We start from the raw sequence: 27,146 nt of genomic DNA on the forward strand, positions 1-27,146 counted from the left end.
AAGGGATGAGCGAACATTGTGATGTGACTGAAATCAATACGCCGCCGTATGTTTAGGATGAGCAAAATTCGTTAATATGACATTGTGGAGGGGGAGTGTGATCAGCGCGCCTGCAGGAGCAAAGGTCACCGCCTCTGTCGATGGTTTTGAGGGCGGAGCACCATCGGATAGGGGCGAGGCATCTGCTGACGGCGAGACACAGCTGGCAGGTGATTAGATTTCACAGGTGGTACGTGGTTATCTTATCGACTGTTGTCTTTAGCAGAGAGAGGGAGATGATACAGACGTGACTGAAAGGTCACGTTCTGCCGGAGAAAGACTTTTGTTAACTATATGCACATCAAAACCTTTTTAAACCCTGCACGTTTGGCTCTTGGGCCGTGTCTACAGTGGAGCTGCTCGGAAGCGACTTCCACAGACATGTTGTTATGAAAGTACCTGAGTGTGTTTATATGAAACGATGATGGAGGTTTTTGGATCTTTTTAGTGCGCTTCATAGGCAGAATAGAGCCAATCCAATCGGGTTAGCTGACTTTTGCTAATGTTTATTTTTGACTTAGAATGCATGAAAAAGAAAAACATATGTGTTTTTGTCTTTAATAAGGATTGTGAATGATAGGCAAAATTAGATACAGTGCAGTTCCCCTTTAAGTGCACCATCTTTGTCCAAGCCCACAGATGACCTCTGACTAGGGCACACTTGCCAACCCTCCCGGATTTTCCGGGAGACTCCCGAAATTCAGCACTTCTCCCGAAAATCTCCTGAAATTCAAGCGGACTCAGGTCCGCATCCGCTTTCCCACAAAATAAACAGCGTACCTGCCCAATCACGTTATAACTGTAGAATGATAGAGGGCGAGTTCTTGGTTTCTTATGTGGGTTTATTGTTAGGCAGTTTCATTAACGTCCTCCCAGACCCAGCGCGGCAACAACACACAACAACAGCAGTCACGTCTACCGTAAAGCAGTTCGTCTGCCGTAAACAGCAATGTTGTGACACTCTTAAACAGGACAATACTGCCATCTAGTGCATTTGATGAAAGCACTTTTTGTGCGTGCCACACATCAATGCATCATCAGCATGGTTAGAAAAATAGTTACAGAGAATAGAACAAGGATGGACAATTCAACCTTTAACTCAACAATGAGTAGATGAGTGTTATCTGTGTGTATATGTGTAAATAAATGAACACTGAAATTCAAGTATTTATTATATATATATATATATATGTATATATATATATATGTATGTGTATATATATATATATATATATATATATATAATAAAAATAAATATATATTTATAGCTAGAATTTACTGAAAGTCAAGTATTACTTATGTATGTATGTATGTGTATATATATATATATATATATATATATATATATATATATATATATATATATTAGAGATGCGCGGTTTGCGGGCACAACCGCGGATTATCCACGGATCGGGCGGATGAAATTAAAAAAAATTAGATTTTAAATCGATTCAGGCGGGTGGCAGTTAAACCAATTCGGAAATATATATACATAGTTAAATGTTGTTACCCACATACGAAAAACAAGCAGGCACCTGCTGCATATGCCACAACAGAAAAAGAAAAAAAAAGAGATGGACACTTTTACGGAGCGGAGAAGGGACGCCTCGCCGGGGTCCGGGACCGAGGCCCCTTCCCCCGAGAGGGCCCCACCGGGAGCCGTAGCTGAGGCGATCCGCGAGAAGGGCCCGACGCACGTCCAGGGTCACCACCGCGCCCACCGCGCCCACCGCACCGACACCCCGCCTCGTCCGCCTTCGCCGCGGCCGGCGTCACGCGCAGCAGGTAAACAGCTTACCTGCCCGCCACCCCCGTGGCCGGGGGCTCGTAACAGGGGTCACTCCGCGCGCTCCACCCGCGCAGCTTACCTGCCCGCCACCCCTGTTGCCGGGGGCGCGTAACAGGGGTCACTCCGCGCGCAGTGCGCTCACGAAAGGGGTGGGGCTCACCCTGGTTGATATAGACAGCAGGACGGTGGCCATGGAAGTCGGAACCCGCTAAGGAGTGTGTAACAACCCACCTGCCGAATCAACTAGCCCTGAAAATGGATGGCGCTGGAGCGTCGGGGCCCATACCCGGCCGTCGCCGGCAGCGAGACGCGCTTGGAGGTGCGCTCAGCGCGGCTCCCATATGATTGCGCACTGGTGTGCGTCTGGGTCGTGACAGCGTGGCACGCGAATGTCTGTGCTGCATTGGATCAGTCTCCTTTCTTTAACAGGCAAAAGCTTTATAACCTCACTAATGCCTTGCATTGTCTATATTAGATATATAACAACGGGCGGGTGCGGTTCTGATCAAATGTTACATCGGGTGTATGGCGGATGGTTGACGACTTTCTGATGCGGTTGCGGATGAAATAATTGCCTATCCGCGCATCTCTAATATATATATATATAATATGAAATACTTGACTTAGTGAATTATAGCTGTAAATATACTCCTCCCCTCTTAACCACAACCACACCACGCCCCCCCCCCCCCTGAAATCGGAGGTGTCAAGGTTGGCAAGTATGGACTAGGGATGGGTATCGTTTCCATTTGTACTGGTTGCAAAGCGGTACTTTCAAAGCAGTGCCTAAACTGAACCCAAACCGGTACTTGAAAACAAATCTTTATTTGTAGTGAATAATAACAATAACAATAACAAAAATAAAATCCACAACTAATTGCCATAATTATCGCAGCGAACAAAACTGGTGCAATAAAAACTGTGCTTGTGTTGTGATGTTGATGTTTACATTTCATGCACAGCACCCGTAATTGATGCATAGTACGGAAGTGTTGCTGTTGTTGTTTGTGTTAGGGCTAAATGTGTGCGCGGTGATGGTCTGCCGTGTTAAGAACCGCGATAAAGTTTAAAACGAGCGTCCGACTCGGGACGCTACATGACTTCCACTTGCACAATGTCACCTTCATGCACTCGTAGGTGGCTGAGTCAGCATTCTTTCAGCGCCCAAATGAGGCACTGATTACGTGTGCCAATATGGAACCCTTACCTATATCAACCTCTCACATAGTTTGGATTGGCATCCTCTGACATTCTCCGCATCCAAAATGTGATTACTGACTGGGAATGCAGTTACGAGCTCAACTGGTGTCACAAGACTTGTTTTGTTTCCTGTTGCCAACATTATATAATATAGTCCGTCTCTGTCAGTCATGTCATTTGCCGCATCACTGAATGTGTTTTTAAAGTCTTAAACAGTGGTGTCCAAACGTTGCCGCATCAGGCTAAAAAAATTTGAAAGCCGACTGCATGCAAAGTAACTGTTTGTGTACATAATATATTAATATGATGGATATACAATTAATATAAATGGATATTAAGAGTATGTGAAAGTTAGACTCCTATCTTGTTTACCGTATTTTTCGGATTATAAGTCGCTCCGGAGCAATGTTCCCTCTAAGGCAGAGGTGCTCACACTTTTTCTGCAGGCGAGCTACTTTTCAATTGATCAAGTCGTGGGGATCTACCTCATTCATATATATAATTTATATTTACTTATTTATGAAATATATGTTTTTGTTAACAAGTTAAAGGTGTTTAATGATAATGCAATCATGTTTAACACATAGTTAATATTGTTAATAAATTAAAGGTGTTTAATGATAATACAAGAATGTTTAATACATATAGTTAATATTGTTAATAAATTAAAGGTGTTTAATGATAATACAAGTATGTTTAATACATATAGTTAATATTGTTAAGTTAAAGGTGTTTAAAGATAATGCAAGCATGTTTAATACATATAGTTAATATTGTTAACAAGTTAAAGGTGTTTAATGATAATACAAGCCTGTTTAATACATATAGTTAATATTATTAATAAGTTAAAGGTGTTTAAAAATAATACAAGCATGTTTAACACATATAGTTAATATTGTTAATAAGTTAAAGGTCTTTAAAGATAATGCAAGCATGCTTAACACATATAGTTAATATTGTTAACAAGTTAAGGTGTTTAAAGATAATACAGGCATGTTTAACACATATAGATTCCTTTCTTTCATGAAGACAAGAATATAAGTTGGTGTATTACCTGATTCTGATGACTTGCATTGATAGGAATCAGACAGTGGTGATGATAATGTCCGCATTTTCGAATGGAGGAGAAAAAAGTCCTCCTTTCTGTCCAATACCACATGAAAGTGGTTGGTTTTTGGCATCTTATTTGTCCAGCTTTTGTACTCCTTTGTATACACTTTACAAGAAATACATTGTCGGCAAACTCCGTAGCTTGCTAGCTTGTGCACGCCAGCTTTCTGAGACTCGTTTTGTTAGCGCAACTGTGCAACTGTGCAGTCGGTCTTTGGAGTTTTGACGACAGGTACGGCGCCAGAGTCTGTTGAAATAAAGTGTTTCTCGCCTTCCAGTCGGTAATTTTAATGAGCTGGCATCAGCCAGCGTCATCTCAGAAGACCCTCGGGTGCCGTGAATGTCAATCAAGTGACGAAAGTGACGTCATAGTGAAGATTTATGATCGCTCATTTTTAGGACTATTTTTTAATGCCTGGCTGGTGATCGACTGACACACCCTCCGAGATCGACCGGTAGCTCGCGATCGACGTAAAGAGCACCCCTGGTCTAAGGTGCGCGCCTGTGCAATTGCGCACTGCTCAAGCGTCCTCTGCGCACGGCAAATCGATGCCACGCACAAAATGAAGTAAAAAAATAAGCGCATAACAATTTTCGACACGACAGGGAAAACAGTTTTCATCATCATTGCTCAAATATCGTCTGTCGAGACGCTTTGAGGACATGAATTCCATCGATCACTTTACTGAGCAAAACTCTTTATTGTCGGCCATAAACATATCACCAAAACATTAGTAAAAAAAATGATATCTAGCAAAACTGGTCATTTTCTGCAGTACAAACCAGACCAAAAGCAACTTTGTTGTATCAACAGCAGCCGCTCGCTCTTTCTCACTTGCGCCGACACATGCACATATGGCACTTAGCCAGTGATGCGTTTACAGCCACACAAAAAGTCGGACAACTCCCAACACCACACATAAAGTGTCATTCCAGGTCGTTACACTATGATTTAGCAATCAAATGTGTGCTTATTCTAGTGTCATTTATTAGGAATCTTAATTTATAAATATTAATCATGAAATGCTGTTAGTATATTAAATAAATACTAATAAAAAAATATTTTTTACAAACAGGAAATTGCAGGAATGTACACATGATTCCCTGCTTACATCTCATTGTGCAACATGTGAATGTTTTAATGGGAACTAAATGCAATGTCTGAAACGGGTACAATATTTTTCCAAAGCAGGACCTCCACCCAGACAAACAATACAAGTACACAGTTCATGAAAAACAATATTTTTTGTTATTGTCATTGTAAGTGGGCCTAAACACTTATATTAGAAAATAACCTCATGGAAATGACTGCTGTCATTTGATTATAATAATAAGAGAATGTTGTCTGTCTATCTGTGTTGGCCCTGTGATGAGGTGGGGACTTGTCCAGGGTGTACACCGCCTTCCGCCCGAATGCAGCTGAGATAGGCTCCAGCACCCCCCGCGACCCGAAAGGGAAACGCAGTAGAAAATGAATGGATGAATGGAGATTGAACTTGTTATTTAGTCAGGTTTGGGACAGGTGTGCTGCTGGTGTAGCCACAGTGTGCACGTCTGATGTTGCTCACATGGACTCCACTCAATGCTCAGGGACTTTTTGCCTTTGCTCACACACATGAAAAATTAGAGGGAATAAGTCGTATTGACCGAAAATGCATAATAAAGAAGGAAAAAATATATAGAAGTCGCACTAGAGTATAAGTCACATTTTTTGGGGAAATGTATTTGATAAAATCCAACACCAAGACTAGACATTTGAAAGGCAATTTAAAGTAAATAAAGAATAGTGAACAACAGGCTGAATAAGTGTACGTTATATGAGGCATAAATAACCAACTGGTATGTTAACGTAACATATTATGGTAAGAGTCATTCAAATAACTATAACAGGGGTGCTCATTACGTCGATCGCGAGCTACCGGTCGATCTCGGAGGGTGTGTCAGTGGATCACCAGCCAGGCATGAAAAAAATAGTCCTAAAAATGAGCGATCATAAATCTTCACTATGACGTCACTTTCGTCACTTGATTGACATTCACGGCACCCGAGGGTCTTCTGAGATGACGCTGGCTGCTGCCAGCTCATTAAAATTACCGACTGGAAGGCGAGAAACACTTTATTTCAACAGACTCTGGCGCCGTACCTGTCGTCAAAACTCCAAAGACCGACTGCACAGTTGCGCTACCAAAATAAGAGTCTCAGAAAGCTGGCGTGCACAAGCTAGCAAGCTACGGAGTTTGCCGACAATGTATTTCTTGTAAAGTGTATACAAAGGAGTACGGAAGCTGGACAAACAAGATGCCAAAAACCAACCACTTTCATGTGGTATTGGACAGAAAGGATGACTTTTTTTCTCCTCCATTCGAAAATGCGGACGTTTTTAGCACCACTGTCTGATTCCAATCAATGCAAGTCATCAGAATCAGGTAATACACCAACTTATATTCTTGTCTTCATGAAAGAAAGGAATCTATGTGTTAAACATGCCTGTATTATCTTTAAACACCTTAACTTGTTAACAATATTAACTATATGTGTTAAACATGCTTGCATTATCTTTAAACACCTTTAACTTATTAATAATATTAACTATGTGTTAAACATGCTTGTATTATCATTAAACACCTTTAACTTATTAACAATATTAACTATATGTGTTAAACATGCTTGTATTATCATTAAACACCTTTAACTTATTAACAATATTAACTATATGTGTTAAACATGCTTGTATTATCATTAAACACCTTTAACTTGTTAACACTATTAACTATATGTATTAAACATACTTGTATTATCATTAAACACCTTTAATTAATTAACAATATTAACTATATGTATTAAACATTCTTGTATTATCATTAAACACCTTTAATTTATTAACAATATTAACTATGTGTTAAACATGATTGCATTATCATTAAGCACCTTTAATTTATTAACAATATTAACTATATGTGTTAAACATGCTTGCATTTTTATTAAACACCTTTAACTTATTAACAAAAACATATATTTCATAAATAAGTAAATATAAATTATATATATAAATGAGGTAGATCCCCACGACTTGATCAATTGAAAAGTAGCTCGCCTGCAGAAAAAGTGTGAGCACCCCTGAACTATAACATATAGAACATGCTATACGTTTACCAAACAATCTGTCACGTTGATATACGCCTAGTCTCTTACGTGAATGAGATAAATAATATTATTTGATATTTTACGGTAATGTGTTAATAATTTCACACACAAATTGCTCCAGAGTATAAATCGCACCCCCGGCCAAACTATGAAAGAAACTGATTTATTTTTTACGGTACTTCTGTGACGACCTCCTAAAACTTTTGTAATCAATCAGAAATATCAAGCAGCTAAAATGCCCCAAACATGGATGAGTGTGAAGAGTGTTCTACGTTTTTTCCCCATCATCTAATGGATTTAAATAGGTGTCTTTTTGACATTTTTATGGTGTTTGGATGTTTTTCATATGATCCACAATGTTCAGTGAGCAGGTTGTGTTATGTGTGACCATGTGTGTTGACATTTGTTAGTTGCATGTATTTATTTATTTTTCCTCCACCATGACTCGGGAAGGTTGTTTAGATCGTGTCATATAAGTAAATGCTGTGCTTTTATTTCCAAGTATTTTCAAGGGTCTTTGATCTGACTTACTCACATTGTCCACAGGGTGGCAGCAAATATGTAGAATTCAGGACCGCCTGGTTTTTAAGATGAATTTGAAAGGACTCTGCGGTGCGATGCTTTGTGGAACTCATGACGTCTAACGGGCCAAATTGAATTGATTGATTGATTGAAACTTTTATTAGTAGATTGCAGAGGTGGGACCAAGTCATTGTTTTGCAAGTCACAAGTAAGTCTCAAGTCTTTGCCCTCAAGTCCGAGTCAAGTCCCGAGTCAAGACAGGCAAGCCCCGAGTCAAGTCCAAAGTCAAGACTGGAAAGTCTCAAGTCAAGTCCTAAGTCCTGCATTTTGAGTTTCGAGTCCTTTCAAGTCCTTTTAACCACAGACTAATATATTAACACAGATTGTGTATGCTTTTCAAACACTATTTATTTATTAAAACAAGTGCATTTTAAATTGCAGTAAAGAAAATTGTGCTGACATTGCACTTTATAATAGCACTATTAACCAGTCATTTTAAACATGTAACTCATTCCTTTACAGAACAAACACATTGAAAAATAAAGTGCAAATGTACTTATTTGTACAAAAGTGTTAACATTGAAAAAACATGACATATACGTGAACATAACAAAAAAGTTGTACTTTTTATGTCAGGGCCCTATGCTGCATTGCATTTGCAAAAGACCAAATTAGCCAAGAGTCTGTCAGTCATTTGTGCACGATGGGGGCGTAGTATGATGCCACCATGGCTGAAAACTCGCTCCACTGGAGCACTGGAGGCAGGCACTGCCAAGACTCTCATGGCCACTCGGAACAGTGAAGGAAGAGTCTTCATGTTCAATGCCCAGAACAAAAGGGGGAGAGAGTTTTTTTGGGTTGGTGCACTGCTTGTAAGTGTATCTTGTGTTTTTTATGTTGATTTAATTATTTAAAAAAAAAAAAAAAAAAAAAAAAATTTTTTATTGTGCGGCCCGATACCAATCGATCCACGGACCAGTACCGGGCCGCGGCCCGGTGGTTGGGGACCACTGAGGTAAACAACCAACAGTATGTCAGAAAGCTAGCTAAAACGGTACACATATTCATAATATAGTATACATTTTAACTGACCTTTATTTTACTATTTTTGTCTTTTTTTTAGGTGGCTAAAATACGCGGTGCTGCTGACCGCCGTCTAACGTTACGTGTGATATATTGACTAACGTAACCCTGCTTAAAAAAATCACTGAACAAAAAGTATGAATAAGGTAGTGAACTGCAACAGATTCCCGTGTTTGCAATAACGTTATAACGCTAGCAGTGAGTTTACAGCCTCACTGATTTAACTACACAGCAAATAAAAGTCACGTTACTTAGCCAATAAACGTTATCTTACATTCAAAACTTACCATTCTTTGTGCAACTTCAAATGCCGGACGAAGTTGGAAGTTGTTGCCTCTCCATCAGTCATTTTGGAACCGCATGTGTTGCATACTGCAAACCGTTTTGTGTTGACCACCTCGTAATTTTTATACCCAAACAAAATTATTTTAGGTATCATTTTTTGTTCACTGGCGTGTGGTTTGGACATGTCTTCTTCGTTGGTTGTCCTGCAATTTGATTGGATGAATGCTGTGTGATGAAAACAAAGTAGATCTAATTTGATTGGCTGTTGTACTGAGAGCACACCAGCTGACACACGCAACGCTGATAGACAAGTACACAATGAAAAATACGGAGCGCTCCCAAATAACTTTTTCATCTTTGGGTTTTGGGGAAAGTAGCAAGTCATGTCAAGTCATGTCAATTCAAAAGGCTCAAGTCCAAGTGAAGTCACAAGTCATTGATGTTAAAGTCTAAGTCGAGTTGCAAGTCTTTTTACATTTTGTCAAGTCGAGTCTAAAGTCATCAAATTCATGACTCGAGTCTGACTCGAGTCCAAGTCATGTGACTCGAGTCCACACCTCTGGTAGATTGCACAGTACAGTACATATTCCGTACAATTGACCACTAAATGGTAACACCCCAATAAGTTTTTCAACTTGTTTAAGTCGGGGTTGTTGCGTTTTGGACCAGTTGTTCCTCCCAGGGAATTCAAGTCACAAGTCGCTCCCAAGCTCTTTACGACACTTAAAGTTGAGTTGAAAAACCACCAGAGGCAGAATAGGTATTTTGTAATATATTTGCAAAGCTTTGCATATATATATATTTTTAGACCAGTCCAGCATAGAACATTCTATCGCGGCGCCAAGATGGTCTGCCCCCCCCCCCCTCGACCAAAACCCTCTCCTCTTAAGTCTCTCTTCCTCCCCCCCTGGCAGTCATGTCTCTCTAGCCAAAACAAATGCTTATTATCGCTCTCTCTAACATTCTTCATTCAAGGTTAAGCACACAGTTTTGCAGACAACCAAAAGACCACAATTGGAAGAAAAACACTAGCTGTTTTGTATTATGATTATGAAATAAAAGAAGTAACACTTAAATTCGGATATATGTAAATATCTGCCTCCGACAGGGTCCACGTAAATCAATTCATGGTAAGAAGCTGGTGGGCCGTAGTTTGGACACCCCCTGGTCTAAACAATCTTCAATGCTTCTACTGGCACCCATGAAGCTATTTTACAAGCCCCTTCTGTGCCTTGTTTACTCTGAGCACAAATCCAAAGTGTGAGAAAACAAGCTGATGTACCAAACCATTTTTCTCCTGAACTGAGAATGTCATTCTGAACTACTACACAGTGAACATTGTTTTATGAACAACTAATCATTTAAGCTGCGTGTGCAGGTCATGTGAGGGGAAAACGTTGAGTATTCTTTTCTAACTTTCTAAGTCTGTCAGATGCGCCGTCCTTCCAGAATTTTCCAACCACATGACGACACAAACAGCTCTCCCATTTTGTTCATGAAATAGGATCCAATGTGGAGTCACTGAGTGCCATAAGCCTCATTTGGCTTTATGTGCAGGCTACCAAGACGTTGTGAGGGGAATAGGAAGGCTGTGAAACCACTCCCCATGAGGGATTGGTAATGAGAATGTGGTGTTGTTAAATGTTTGATTATGGGTGGCTGAAGGTACATTAAAACTCTTTGCTTCTCGTATGTGAGTCAACATCGCCCTCTTGTGGATACATCTTACATTTCAGTGTTTGACCATTTTTATGCCTGTTTGAATGTTTCAGTTTTGGTTGAGTTTGCGCACCATTGCAAAGTATGTTGCCAAATGATGAAGCCTACACTGCAAAAACTGAAATCTAAGTAAGATGAAATATGTCAAATAAGGGTGATATTTGCTTATTTTCTGTCTGATAAGATAATTCTTCTCACTAAGCAGATTTTATGTTAGAGTGTTTTGGTCCTAAATGATCTCAGTAAGATATTACAGCTTGTTGCTGAGATTTTAAGACCTATATTGAGTAAAACATGCTTGAAACTAGAATATCAAAGTGTTGCAAAGCTGTGTCATCAACACTCACAAGTATAAAACTACTTTTTTAAAGTAATCATTTCTTATTTCAAGCAGAGGTGGGTAGAGTAGCCAGAATTTGTACTCAAGTAAGAGTAAAGTAAAAAGTACCAATGATTGTCACACACACACACCAGGTGTGGCGAGATTATTCTCTGCATTTGACCCATCACCCTTGATCACCCCCTGGGAGGTGAGGGGAGCAGTGGGCAGCAGCGGTGGCCGCGTCCGGGAATCATTTTTGGTGATTTAACCCCCAATTCCAACCCTTGATGCTGAGTGCCAAGCAGGGAGGTAATGGGTCCCATTTTTATAGTCTTTGGTATGACTCGGCCGGGATTTGAACTCACAACCTACCGATCTCAGGGTGGACACTCTAACCATTAGGCCACTGAGTAGTACTGTTACTTTAGAGATTTAATACTCAAGTAAAAGTAAGGAGTAGTCACCCAAATATTTACTTGAGTACCGGTAAAAGTAAAAAGTATGTTGTGAAAAAACTACTCAAGTACTGAGTAACTAATGAGTAACATACACACACATATCATATATATATATATATATATATATATATATATATATATATATATATATATATATATATATATATACACATTGATATATACAGTATATAATTTATATTTATTTATTTTGCCGTTTTTGTTTACATGTTAAAGGTGTTTTAATGAATATACATGCATGTTTAACACATATAGATTCCTTTCTTTCATGAAGACAAGAATATAAGTTGGTGTATTACCTGATTGTGATGACTTGCATTGATTGGAATCAGACAGTAGTGATGATAACGTCCACATTTTCGAATGGAAGAGAAAAAAAAGTCTTCCTTTCTGTCTAATACATGAAAGTGGTTGCTTTTTGGCATCTTATTTGTCCAGCTTCCATATTCGTTTCTATACACTTTACAAGAAATACATTGGCGGCAAACTCCGTAGCTTGCTAGCTTGTTTGCGCTGGCTTTCGGAGACTCTTATTTTGAAAGCGCAGGCGCGATGGAGCGGCACTTTTATTGTAAAGACAGGAACTGTGCAGTCAGTCTTTAGGCTTTTGACGGGAAGTACGGTTGAAATAAAAAAGGGTCTTTTTTCCTTCACATTTTTGATTGATTGATTGGAACTTGTATTAGTAGGTTGCACAGTACAGTACATATTCCGTACAATTGACCACTAAATGGTAACACCCGAATAAGTTTTTCAACTTGTTTAAGTCAGGTCATGTGACCGCCTGGCTCTGTTTGATTGGTCCAACGTCACCAGTGACTGCATCTGATTGGTGGAACGGAGTGAACGTCACCAGTGACTGTATTTGTTGAAACGCAGGCACTATGAAGGTCTGTCTGACAAACCAAAACAAACAAAGCGTGCATTAACAGTTTGATAAAAATTAGTAGCGAGTAGCGAGCTGAATGTAGATAAAAGTAGCGGAGTAAAAGTAGCGTTTCTTCTCTATAAATATACTCAAGTAAAAGTATTTTGCATTAAAACTACTCTTAGAAGTACAATTTATCCCAAAAGTTACTCAAGTAGATGTAACGGAGTAAATGTAGCGCGTTACTACCCACCTCTGATTTCAAGCATGAAAAAGAAAATCATGATTTTGAGACAATTGTGTCTCATAATTAAAACAGATGATGGTCAAATGGACTTTGCTGTTTTATTTTCAATGAAACAATAGAAAATAGGTACTCATATAGTAGTACAGTTGGCACAGTACAGTAAACTGACAGTTAATATTTAAACATTTAACATTTCAAGCAATTTTGAACAGAAATAGTTCATGCACATTCAGAAATTCCTCAAAATTACAATTAAAAAGATTTTGGACAGGAGCCATGCTGTATATATGTGCACTAATTGACTGAAAGAGCACGCACTTGGCGTGATGATGTCATGTTATCCATGGAAAAATGCATTTTTAGACCATATGATTTGCCTGAGCGGCTAGGAGACCCCGAGAGTAACAAGCGCTTGCCTTGTTGCCTTTCCATTAAGAACAATAAACTAGTTTTTAGTATAACTTTGCTGGTTTCAAGAAATGTAATATCATTATGTCAAGATAATGGCTCTAGCATTTACTTCATTTAAAGAATATTTTTCAACATATTAAGCAAAAAGGTCTAAAAAAAAAAATCTACCAAGAAAAGTGCACTTGTTATTAGTGAGAATATACTTATTTTAAGGTATTTTTGGGTTCATTGAGCTTAGCTAATTTTACTTGTTTTGGAAAGTCTTGACAAGCCAAATTCTCTTGTTCTATTGGCAGATAATTTTGCTTAGTTCAAATAAAATACCCCTCATTTTTGTATTTTTTTTTTCTTGTTTTTGAACACTGACTTTTTGCAGTTGTATGCATATCCAATACTCCATGCTGTTATGACTTGTGTGCGTTAACTGGCCCTCCCTGCCTGCGTCTCTCCTATCAGACAACCACCCTGGCTCTGCACCCATACTCCAGCTCGCTGCCTCCTCCTTCCAAAACCCCGGCGCCCCCCCTCACGAAACCAAAAGTAAGTCGTTCTGTGCTCGCGACGCCGCCGCGTGCACCGCTTTGCTTTTCATCATCAATTTTCTTTAAAGGGGAACATTATCACCAGACCTATGCAAGCGTCAATATATACCTTGATGTTGCAGAAAAAAGACCATATATTTTTTTAACCGATTTCCGAACTCTAAATGGGTGAATTTTGGCGAATTAAACGCCTTTCTATTATTCGCTCTCAGAGCGATGACGTCACACCCTGGTGAGCCGAGTGGGCCACTTTTGGTAAGCAGAACTGGCGCTGCGGGATGAACCGAACGCCGGGTTAAGGCGCCCGATGCCGACGCTCATCAGACCCCAGAAAAGGTGTTGGTTGATATAGACAGCAGGACGGTGGCCATGGAAGTCGGAACCCGCTAAGGAGTGTGTAACAACCCACCTGCCGAATCAACTAGCCCTGAAAATGGATGGCGCTGGAGCGTCGGGCCCATACCCGGCCGTCGCCGGCAGCGAGAGCCGCGAGGGCTAGGCCGCGACGAGTAGGATGGCCGCCGCGGTGCGCGCTGAAGACTCGGGCGCGAGCCCGGGTGAAGCCGCCGCGGGTGCGAGGGACATCGCACCTCCACGCGCTTGGAGGTGCGCTCAGCGCGGCTCCCAGATGATTGCGCACTGGTGTGCGTCTGGGCCGTGACAGCGTGGCACGCATTGAATGTCTCTGCTGAATTGGATCAGTCTCCTTTCTTTAACAGGCAAAAGCTTTATAACCTCACTAATGCCTTGCATCGTCTATATTAGATATATAACAACGGGCGGGTGCGGTCTTGATTAAATGTTAGTTCGGGTGGATGCGGATGGTTGACGACTTTTGTGATGCGGTTGCGGATGAAATAATTGCCTATCCGCGCATCTCTACCGGGAAGCAATCCGCCGTTTTCTCAAACACCGAGTCAAATCAGCTCTGTTATTTTCCGTTTTTTTTCGACTGTTTTCCGTACCTTGGAGACATCATGCCTCGTCGGTGTGTTGTCGGAGGGTGTAACAACACGAACAGGGACGGATTCAAGTTGCACCAGTGGCCCAAAGATGCGAAAGTGGCAAGAAATTGGACGTTTTGTTCCGCACACTTTACCGACGAAAGTTATGCTACGACAGAGATGGCAAGAATGTGTGGATATCCTGCGACACTCAAAGCAGATGCATTTCCAACGATAAAGTCAAAGAAATCTGCCGCCAGACCCCCATTGAATCTGCCAGAGTGTGTGAGCAATTCAGGGACAAAGGACCTCGGTAGCACGGCAAGCAATGGCGGCAGTTTGTTCCCGCAGACGAGCGAGCTAAATCAAATCAAATCAAATCAACTTTATTTATAAGGCACATTTAAAATTTACCACAGGGGTAGCCAAAGTGCTGTACAATGGGCAGGTTAAAAGATAAAACGAATACCGAGCAAACACAACACAACACAAACAGAACACGATAAAAAATAAATAAATAAAATAGAATAAATAAAAACATAAAAACAGGTTCACAGCAGGTGTATTATGGGGCGCCATTGCAGGATGGATATCACTCAGTGTTAAAAGCCATGGAATAAAAGTATGTTTTTAAGAGAGATTTAAAAACAGGAAGAGAGGAGGCTTGTCTAACACTCAGGGGTAGGTCGTTCCAGAGCTTGGGAGCAGCAACGGCGAAAGCTCTGTCACCTCTAATCTTCAGCCTTGTGTCAGGGACCGTCAACAGCAGCTGATCGGCTGATCTTAAGGATCGGGTGGGGCAGTAAGGCTGAAGGAGGTCGGAGAGATAGGTTGGCGCGAGGTTGTTTAGACATTTAAAAACAAATAAAAGGAGTTTAAAATTGATTCGATAACGCACAGGGAAACCCCCTGGATGTCTTGGCTCACACCGTCCCTTATGCCACCGAAGATGATCAAGAGAAGAATATCGACCCTAGCTTCCCTGGCCTGCTGACATCAACTCCAAAACTGGACAGATCAGCTTTCAGGAAAAGAGAGCGGATGAGGGTATGTCTACAGAATATATTAATTGATGAAAATCGGGCTGTCTGCACTCTCAAAGTGCATGTTGTTGCCAAATGTATTTCATATGCTGTAAACCTAGTTCCTTTAATGCCAAACAAACACATACCAATCGTTGGTTGGAAGGCGATCGTTGAATTCGTCCTCGCTTTCTCCCGTGTCGCTGGCTGTCGTGTCGTTTTCGCTTGCATACGGTTCAAACCGATATGGCTCAATAGCTTCAGTTTCTTCTTCAATTTAGCCTCCACACTACAACCATCCGTTTCAATACATGCGTAATCTGTTGAATCGCTTGAGCCGCTGAAATCCGAGTCTGAATCCGAGCTAATGTCGCTATAGCTTGCTGTTCTTTCCGCCATGTTTGTTTGTGTTGGCATCACTGTGTGACATCACAGGAAAATGGACGGGTGTATATAACGATGGTTAAAATCAGGCACTTTTAAGCTTTTTTTAGGGGTGGGTAAAATTTTGAAAAAAACTTCGAAAAATAAAATAAGCCACTGGGAACTGATTTTTAATGGTTTTACCCCTTCTGAAATTGTGATAATGTTCCCCTTTTAAAATGCAGTCCTGCTTGTGCAGTACATAGGTCGTCCTCCAGGGGGCAGCATGAACCCGCAATGCCTCGCTAACAACCTGCATGCCAGAGTTTTATCTTATCTCTTCCATCCAGCACAGCGCCCACCTAACGAGAACATAAAAAAAAAAAAAAAAGAAAAAAAAAAGAAGCTCATTGCCTCTGAAACTTGTTTGGCTTCATGCGTCCTCTGGTTTATCTCAGGAGTTTAGATTGCGGTTGACATGAAGTGTACTCAGGGGAGTGTGTTGGTACAAATGTCTCCTGTTTACATTGTTTGTGCATCTGTGTATTCCGTCGTGTAATGGCGAGGCTTTCCTGCCGTCATGCAGCGTGGAGTTCACGTAAGGTTTCGGTGAATAGAAACGAGTTTGTGTCAGCGTGATTTAACGCAGACATTCCTTCAGTCAACCGAGCCGTCACTCTGTAAAGACTTTGTTTACCTTTTGGCTCCCCCCCCCTCCCTCGCAGGCTACCCATCTCTCCGCATCGAGAAGAACGACCTGAGGAGCGTCACTCTCACAGAGGCCAAAGCCAAAGTGAAAGACATCGCCATTTCCAGGGAGAGAGTCACTCTGCGAGATGTCTTGCACGAAGGTATTTTCTTTCTCTCTCTTTTTTTTTTTTCTCCCCCGCCCGCCCGCTCCCTTTCCCCCTCGTAAAAAACACATTTGCTGTCTCGGATGTTGAAAGGGCTGAAAAGCGGGACGCATCTCCTCGCCGAGTTTTGTTTATGTTGGCACCAGCGAACCACAACGCTCAGTCCATTTAGCAAATACACGTCTAGTTTAAAAGCCAAATGCAAAGCTGCAGATGGGTCTAAATGTGTGTGTTTACAGAAGACTGTAACAACCACATCAATGCATTGGCTGGATGGCTGCTTTGGACCTGGTACAGCTCGGTCCTGGTGCACACGGACCCACAAGACTGTACTCTTTGGGGATTTAGTATTAAGGATGTTACACTTTCAGGGGAAGCGTTTGTTTGAATGGCCGAAGGCCATTTTCAGCCCACATATTCTCTTTATTGCCCATAGACATATGAGTAAAATAAATTGAAATCATTATCGATCAGTATATCATACCTGCCAACTACTCCGGTTTTCCCGTAATTCGTACGGTTTTCATCAACCTATTCCGGGTTACGGTTGCAGTGATAAAAAATACGGTTTTTCATTAATTAAAAAAAAAAAAAGGGTGAAAACTACGCGAATTGCACCTTGTGCAGACAAGATTTTTCGATCGGACACGGAGGAATTAGCGATGTAAAAGACCACGTTGGGACAAAAGAACACAAGTCTAATGCCGTTGCTAGCGATACAAGTGGAAAACTTTCAACGTTTTTCTTCGCCCAAACAGATTCTTTGGATGTGATAAATGCCGAAGTTTTATTTACGGAGGCAATAATTGAGCATGGACTTCCAATCGCACTGGCTGATCACATGGGACAGTTAAATGTTTGTAATGCAACCTTTAAAAATCATTACGCGGTGATCGCGGTCCCAAAAATAAACTTTTCTTGCATGATAATGTCCAGAAAAATTCGCTTTATATTACTATAGAGTCCTTTTAACGAATGAGTTTGATGGTTTATCACAAACCTTAAATGAAAGAAGTCCTTTGTTCTCCTGCACGTGCATGCGCTTTGGCCTTGCTTCGTGTTTGGTGCGCAATCCTGTCGGCTGTATTTCACAGCACGACATACTGTTAAAAGTGTTTATACTATTTATGCTTTCAAGTCCAAGTTGAAGAAATCTTGTTAAATGTTGACAGCATAACTACCAAAATACAGAAGTATGTCCTTAATATTTTTGCAGTGCTATTTCTGTTGAAAAGTTCAAATGATTACATTAGAGATGTGATGTGCCACTTTTCAAGTGTCTGATGGCTTCAATTAATTTTCATTAATTTTTCATATTTTGAATTCTTTTGAAAGGCTTACAAAAAAACTACATTTGAATTGTAATTCCATGCTATTGACAGGACTATTAATTTTAATGAAGTTAGCTTACCATGTTTACAGTATGATAATTGTGATAGAAATGTGAATTTTAGGCACAGAATATTTTAAGGCAGTAGATTATACAAGCTTGGACAGAAAGTTAATAATGACACCAATTTTTTTTTTAATGGAATTGTTTAGTACTGTTTTACCATTTGTTTACTGTAAAAAGTGTTTATACTGTTTATACTTTCAATTAACAAATTGAAGTCTTGTGAAAGGTTGACAGGATAACTGGCATTAACTGTCAAAATAATTTCAAACTATTGAAGTTAGCTTACAGAATAAACATGCCAATCAACCCATATGATTTTTGCTGTAATATTTTTGTTTTGAAAAGTCACTGTGACTGATAGAAAAGTGATGGTTTTAGCAACATTTTAACCTGAATGCTAATAATCATTTTGCGTCGGGGGGCGAAGCCCTGAACCCTCCACCAGGACTTTGTCCTGGACCTACCGGGGCCTGCGGCCCTACTAGGTTTTTCTGATTTCAAAAGTTGGCAGGTATGGTATATAATAGGGGTGTAACGCAGTGACGTGCAGTCACTAGAGGCAGGTGAGGCAGGGCCTCACCTGCCATCATGGAAAGAAAAAAAATGTAAAAAGAGAAAAAAAAATTTTAAATTGTTATATGTATCCAGTGATTATACTATAAAGTTATTTTCCATTTAACTTCACCAGTTTTAGATTATTTTTATTCAAAATCGCTGAATTTTCACATTTGCCGTTCAAATACTGAGAAGAGACGGTGCGGTGAACAGCAGCCAGTTGAGGCACGTCACTCAGTGCCGCAACATGGATTGCGCAATGACTCGGCTAACTGCTGGCCTGCTGTGCAGTGAGACCGTATTGCTATATGAATTATATTATACATTTCCATAGTTTAGTTAGCTGAGGTATATAATGTACAGTGTATTTTGTCAACAACTGTATGTGTGTAAAGTATTTCTTGTGCTGAGCGATCATAAAACGGCTGCAAAAGACGCACTGGCTGAGGCTCGCCTCCTGCACCCCCGCCGTAGAATTATTATATCAACTAAAGCCCACACTTAAACTTTCCACGTGCAAGATTGAATCTATTTAAAAAAATTATTTCATAAGAAGCGAAAAAGGGAAAAAACAATAATGTTGGTGTTGGAGGAGTTGTGAATGACTGCAGGGACACAACATTAGATACACCTGCAGACTGCAGGTGTACCTAATTCACAACTCCTCCAACACGAACATTATTGTTTTTGCACTTTTTGGCTTCTTATTAAATAACTTTTGTAACCTATTTTCATGGGCTTTCCTCTTTGTGATGTTAAGTTCCTGTTATGCGCTGTTATACAGTATATGCCTTGAGCTCTTATTTTGAAGGCGCTAAGAGCGGAAGTGATGACACGTTGGAGTGGAGCGGAGGTTTTTGAAAGAAGGTAAATAAAGTGGTCCTCGTGTAAACTGGAGCCTCCGTGTTTGTTATTTTGTAGTTTCATACAGTATAGGCGACATTTATAAACCCTCGGTTACACTTTTTTAAATAGATTCAATCTTGCACGTGGAAAGTTTAAGTGAGGGCTTTAGTTGCGGCGCATGGACTTAATTTCTAAGTAAAGGTAAGACCATAATAACGTTTTTTTTATTAAATGTGCTTTTTTGTGTGCTACAGTTTGTATGTGTACAGTTAAAGTTAAGTTAAAGTACCAATGATTGTCACACACACACTAGGTGTAATGAAATTTGTCCTCTGCATTTGACCCATCCCCTTGATCACCCCCTGGAAGGTGAGGGGAGCAGTGGGCAGCAGCGGCGCCGCGCCTGGGAATCATTTTTGGTGATTTAACCCCCAATTCCAACCCTTGATGCTGAGTGCCAAGCAGGGAAGAATGCTGGTTTGAGCTTTTAAACATAATCTGTCAACTGCTGCCAATCAAATGGTGAATAAGATACTCTTTAGGGTTCATATGTTTGTAAATCTGATTGTGATGAAGTCAGTGCCTCACCAGTCATCAACCTCACCGCACGTCACTGGTGTAACGGTACACACAAATTTCGGTTCGGTACGTACCTCGGTTTAGAGGTCACGGTTCTGTTCATTTTCGGTACAGTAAGAAAACAACAAAATCTAAATTTTTGGGTTATTTATTTACCAAATTTGCAAAATCTTCCACCAAAAATATGTTTCTTAGTGGAATATTTGATGTGAAGTAATGGGAACCTTGGATAGGTCAATAATTCATAATAACATTGATTTTGATTCAATATTATGTTTTGAGCAATGGCAGTTTGAAAGAAAAAAAAAAACAGCTTTGTTTTATTAGTCAACATTGCAACTTTTTCTAAATTACATTTAACCTTTAAGCTTTTTTTTATTTCACTTTTGTTATGTTTTTGTTTATTTTAATAGTATTTTTAGAATGTGCCGTGGGCCTTTAAAACATTAGCTGTGGGCCGCAAATGGCCTCCGGGGCACACTTTTGACACCCCTGCTATAGATAATAAAAAATTAAATCTTTGGATAAAAAGCAGAGCCTGGCGCGTTTATCATAACTGTCTCTCTCTCTCTGTCTCTGCCCCTCCCTCACCAATGCTGCTGCGCTCACAATTTGTTTTGTTTTCAACCCCTTCTTAACCCTGAACGTACATTGAAAATACACGCAACCCTAACTCAAAATGCCGGACATTTGAGGCATTTAAGAAACTCCGCCCTGACAGCTCCGCAAAAGAGGACATGTCCGGTGAAAAGAGGACGTATGGTCAGTCTATCCTAGCCCGTTAGCTGCTAGCATGGCGTGTGTTGTGCCTCGGTGTGCATTGTTTACACAACGTGCGTTACGCTACTTAATATGTCCGTGAGGAAACTCGTTCGGTACACCTCCGAACCGAACCGGAACCCCCGTACCGAAACGGTTCAATACAAATACACGTACCGTTACACCCCTAGATTGTACCCTAGTACCTACAGGCAGTAGGGCTGGGCGATGGCGTGGACAAAGGTCGGTTGTCGACATAACCCAACTCAGAACCCAAACTCCAGTGGTACTGTAGATCAGTGTTTCTCAACACTGTGCCGTGGGAGATTATCTTATTTCACTTATTTGACGTAAAAATATTTATAGTCTGCAAATAATGTGTCGGTGCTGTCTAGAGCTCGGTAGCGTAACCGTGTTATACTCCTCCATATCAGTAGGTGGCAGCCGGTAGCTAATTGCTTTGTAGACGTCGGGAACATAATTTGTGGTCATCACAATATGATGACAGCGGGAGGCAGCATGCAGGTGAAAATATATCTAATGCTTAAACCAAAAATAAACAAAAGGTGAGTGCCCTTTTAGAAAAGGCATTGAAGCTTAGCGAAACTAAAACTGAAGTGGCTGCAAAGTCAACAAAAACAGAATGCTGGACGACAGCAAAAACTTACAGCGTGTGGAGCAAAGACGGCGTCCACAAAGTATAGCCGGACATGACATGACAATCAACTATGTCCCCACAAAGAAGGATTGCAACAACTTAAATAATTGATTGCTAAAACAAAGCAGATGCGGGGAATAGCACTCGGGGAAGACATGAAACTGCTACAGGAAAACACCAACAAAACAGGAACAGCCACCAAAATAGGAGCGCAAGACAAGAAGTAGAACACTACACACAGGAAAACAGCAAGCAACTCAAAATAAGTCAGGGTGTGATGTGACAGGTGGTGACAGTACACCAGTGACGTGCGGTGAGGTTGATGGCTGGTGAGGCACTGACTTCATCACAGTCACATTTACAAACATATGAACCCTAAAGAGTATCTTATTCACCATTTGATTGGCAGCAGTTAACGGGTTATGTTTAAAAGCTCATACCAGCATTCTTCCCTGCTTGGCACTCAGCATCAAGGCTTGGAATTGGGGGTTAAATCACCAAAAATTATTCCCGGGCGCGGCGCCGCTGCTGCCCACTGCTCCCCTCACCTCCCAGGGGGTGATCAAGGGGATGGGTCAAATGCAGAGGACAAATTTCATTACACCTAGTGTGTGTGTGACAATCATTGGTACTTTAACTTAACTTTAACTTTACACATACAAACTGTAGCACACAAAAAAGCACATTTAATAAAAAAAACGTTATTATGGTCTTACCTTTACTTAGAAATTAAGTCCATGCGCCGCAACTAAAGCCCTCACTTAAACTTTCCACGTGCAAGATTGAATCTATTTAAAAAAGTGTAACCGAGGGTTTATAAATGTCGCCTATACTGTATGAAACTACAAAATAACAAACACGGAGGCTCCAGTTTACACGAGAACCACTTTATTTACCTTCTTTCAAAAACCTCCGCTCCACTCCAACGTGTCACCACTTCCGCTCTTAGCGCCTTCAAAATAAGAGCTCAAGGCATATACTGTATAACAGCGCATAACAGGAACTTAACATCACAAAGAGGAAAGCCCATGAAAATAGGTTACAAAAGTTATTTAATAAGAAGCCAAAAAGTGCAAAAACAATAATGTTCGTGTTGGAGGAGTTGTGAATTAGATACGTCTGCAGGTGTACCTAATGTTGTGGCCCTGCAGTCATTCACAACTCCTCCAACACGAACATTATTGTTTTTGCACTTTTTGGCTTCTTATGAAATAATTTTTTTTAAATAGATTCAATCTTGCACGTGGAAAGTTTAAGTGTGGGCTTTAGTTGATATAACAATTCTACGGCGGGGGTGCAGGAGGCGGGATTACTGGAGCCTCAGCCAGTGCGTCTTTTGCAGCCGTTTTATGATCGCTCAGCACAAGAAATACTTTACACACATACAGTTGTTGACAAAATACACTGTACATTATATACCTCAGCTAACTAAACTATGGAAATGTATAATATAGTTCATATAGCAATACAGTCTCACTGCACAGCAGACCAGCAGTTAGCCACGTCCGGAATCCATGTTGAGGCACTGAGTGACGTGCCTCAACTGGCTGCTGTTCACCGCACCGTCTCTTCTCAGTATTTGAACGGCAAATGTGAAAATTCAGCGATTTTGAATAAAAATAATCTAAAACTGGTGAAGTTAAATGGAAAATAACTTTATAGTATAACCACTGGATACATATAACAATTTAATTTTTTTTTTTTCTTTTTACATTTTTTTTCTTTCATTTTTCTTTCATTTTTTCTGCCTCTAGTGACTGCACGTCACTGCAGTACACCTACTTTGAGACAAGAGCTATAGTGATGCATGCTTGGTTATGGTTTAAAGTCATATCCAACAATTGCGACGACGACTTTTTACTGTCAACTGAGTTTAGTTTTTTAATGATTTCTGCTGGTGGTGTGCCTCCGCATTTTTTCAACGCAAAAAAATGTGCCTCGGCTCAAAAAAGGTTGAAAAACACTGCTGTAGACGTAAGGAAAATTGGCGGATAATTAAGGATCTTTCAACCTAGGGCAGTTTGTTGACATGGTTTTCATCCATTAGTGCATATTTTTATAAAATTGTTGTTTTCTACTCTTGTCTAACAGAGCTAATATGTTTTTCCTACAATGACAATAATACTGTCATAATGTACATATCTCTCTTATGGTAGCTATAAAAAAATACAATGATAAAAATGAAATGTATGCATTTTGTTGGAAGAGGGGAGTCCAAACTACGGGCCGAGTGCGCAGTCTTCGATTTGGCCCTTAGACAGACAGCACTGTGAATACTTTCCGGGTGCACTGTACAGGTACATTAAAGCACAACATGTATTAAAGTAGGTCATCAAAGGGTAGTTTGGTTTTGTTTAGTGCAGGGGTGCTCATTACGTCGATCGCGAGCTACCGGTCGATCTCGGAGGGTGTGTCAGTCGATCACCAGCCAGCCATTAAAAAAATAGTCCTAAAAATAAGCGATCATAAATCTTCACTATGACGTCACTTTCGTCACTTGATTGACATTCACGGCACCCGAGGGTCTTCTGAGATGACGCATTAAAATTACCGACTGGAAGGCGAGAAACACTTTATTTCAACAGACTCTGGCGCCGTACCTGTCGTCAAAACTCCAAAGACCGACTGCACAGTTGCACAATAAAAGCGCTGCTTCATCCTGCCTGCGCTACCAAAATAAGAGTCTCAGAAAGCTGGCGTGCACAAGCTAGCAAGCTACGGAGTTTGCAAACAATGTATTCCTTGTAAAGTGTATACAAAGGAGTACGGAAGCTGGATAAATAAGATGCCAAAAACCAACCACTTTCATGTGGTATTGGACAGAAAGGAGGACTTTTTTTCTCCTCCATTCGAAAATGCGGACATTATCATCACCACTGTCTGATTCCAATCAATGCAAGTCATCAGAATCAGGTAATACACCAACTTATATTCTTGTCTTCATGAAAGAAAGGAATCTATATGTGTTCAACATGCTTGTATTATCTTTAAACACCTTTAACTTATTAACAATATTAACTATATGTGTTAAACATGCTTGTATTATCTTTAAACACCTTTAACTTGTTAACAATATTAACTATATGTATTAAACATACTTGTATTATCATTAAACACCTTTGATTTATTAACAATATTAACTATATGTGTTAAACATGCTTGTATTATCTTTAACCACCTTTAACTTATTAACAATATTAACTGTGTGTTAAACATGCTTGTATTATCTTTAAACACTTATAACTTGTTAACAATATTAACTATGTGTTAAACATTCTTGTATTATCGTTAAACACCTTTAATTTATTAACAATATTAACTATATGTGTTAAACATGCTTGTATTATCTTTAAACACCTTTAACTTGTTAACAATATTAACTATGTGTTAAACATTCTTGTATTATCATTAAACACCTTTAATTTATTAACAATATTAACTATATGTGTTAAACATGCTTGCATTATCACTAATCATCTTTAACTTGTTAACAATATTAACTATATGTGTTAAACATGTTTGCATTATCTTTAAACACCTTTAACTTATTAACAATATTAACTATATGTGTTAAACATGTTTGCATTATCTTTAAACACCTTTAACTTGTTAACAATATTAACTATATGTATTAAACATACCATTATTTTCTTTAAACACCTTTAATTTATTAACAATATTAACTATATGTGTTAAACATGCTTGTATTATCATTAAACACCTTTAACTTGTTAACAAAAACATATGTTTCATAAATAAGTAAATATAAATGATATATATGAATGAGGTAGATCCCCACGACTTGATCAATTGAAAAGTAGCTCGCCTGCAGAAAAAGTGTGAGCACCCCTGGTTTAGTGCATGACCTGCAAGAAAATGAAAATGCGACTAAAAAGTGGATAGTTCATGACGGTTTTACGATGGTGAAAATGTGAGCCTCCTGTGTATCCAGCAAAACAGCAGGAATATAAAGGAGAAGAGTGGAGGTGGTAGTCTTAGCAGGTAGTGTCGGAGCGTGCGGGTCCAAACACGCCCGAGCCACACGGTGGAGGTGCGAGAGAGACGTTAAACACTAACTCTGTTGTCGAGCTGCTCGGCTTCTCCTGTTGAGACACAAGGCCTCTATGGCCTCAGGGCGCAGATGTTTTTCTAATTTGATGCGATGCTATATTGCATCTCACCTCGCTCAAGTCCCGGAGCGCTTCGCTTGACAGTTTAGACAACGGCCGTGATGAATGCGCTCGCTTGGCTCCGCCGCTCGTTCAAAGTGTTCTGAGCTCCCCGCTGAGTCTTTTCTTGTTCTGGCTCGGCTCAGCGGAGGCGCCAGCCAAAAAAAAAAAAGGCAACATGGCATGGCATTGGGTGACGCGGCATTTAAACCGCTTGGCTGGCCTTCCATCAGCTCGCCGCCACGGCGGACGGGGAGGTTGACATTTGAGCGTGACGCCTCCGGATGTTTGCCCGTCGAAAAGAAAATAACCAAGGCCGTGATTTGTTTTTGGGCAGGCACGTTTGGCCGCATCTTCCATGGCGTGCTGCTGGACGAGAAGGACCCCAGTAAGGAAAGGCCGGTCTTTGTGAAGACCGTGAAAGGTAACAGTCCACAGTCATCCCGGTATCATGTACAGTGGAACCTGTTTATGTCGACGCCGTGGGCAAAGGCGGATGTCGACATAACCCAACTCAAACCCCAAACTGCAGTAGTACCGTAGACGTAAGGAAAATTGGTTTATTGACATGGTTTTCATTAGGGATGTCCGATAATATCGGACTGCCGATATCATCGGCCGATAAATGCTTTATCAATCAATCAATCAATCAATGTTTATTTATATAGCCCTAAATCACAAGTGTCTCAAAGGGCTGCACAAGCCACAACGACATCCTCGGTACAGAGCCCGCATAAGGGCAAGGAAAAACTCACCCCAGTGGGACGTCGATGTGAATGACAATGAGAAACCTTGGAGAGGACCGCATATGTGGGTAACCCCCCCCCCCCCCCCCCCCCTCGGGGAGACCGAATGCAATGGATGTCGAGTGGGTCTAACATAATATTGTGAGAGTACAGTCCATAGTGGATCTAACATAATATTGTGAGAGTACAGTCCATAGTGGATCTAACATAATAGTGTGAGAGTCCAGTCCATAGTGGATCTAACATAATAGTGAGAGTCCAGTCCATAGTGGATCTAACATAATAGTGTGAGAGTCCAGTCCATAGTGGATCTAACATAATAGTGAGAGTCCAGTCCATAGTGGATCTAACATAATAGTGTAAGAGTCCAGTCCATAGTGGATCTAACATAATAGTGTGAGAGTCCAGTCCATAGTGGATCTAACATAATAGTGTGAGAGTCCAGTCCATAGTGGATCTAACATAATAGTGTGAGAGTCCAGTCCATAGTGGATCCAA

The 27,146-nt window shown here is 40.4% G+C and overlaps 1 protein-coding gene across 3 annotated transcripts in view; it reads left to right on the forward strand.

Moving 5' to 3' along the window:
• ryk (receptor like tyrosine kinase) overlaps positions 1–27,146 on the forward strand; it is a 150,848-nt gene that overhangs the window by 65,605 nt on the left and 58,097 nt on the right. For 2 of the 3 annotated variants that reach the window (XM_061978378.2, XM_061978379.2), the window contains exons 8-10: positions 13,672–13,755; positions 16,812–16,937; positions 26,240–26,326. In XM_061978378.2, the coding sequence (XP_061834362.2) occupies positions 13,672–13,755; positions 16,812–16,937; positions 26,240–26,326 (297 nt within the window). The remainder of the gene's footprint in view (positions 1–13,671; positions 13,756–16,811; positions 16,938–26,239; positions 26,327–27,146) is intronic. The other variant, XM_061978381.2, reaches the window with a different exon arrangement.

The sequence above is a fragment of the Nerophis lumbriciformis genome, linkage group LG18, assembly GCF_033978685.3.
Source record: "Nerophis lumbriciformis linkage group LG18, RoL_Nlum_v2.1, whole genome shotgun sequence".
NCBI classification, from domain to species: domain Eukaryota; kingdom Metazoa; phylum Chordata; class Actinopteri; order Syngnathiformes; family Syngnathidae; genus Nerophis; species Nerophis lumbriciformis.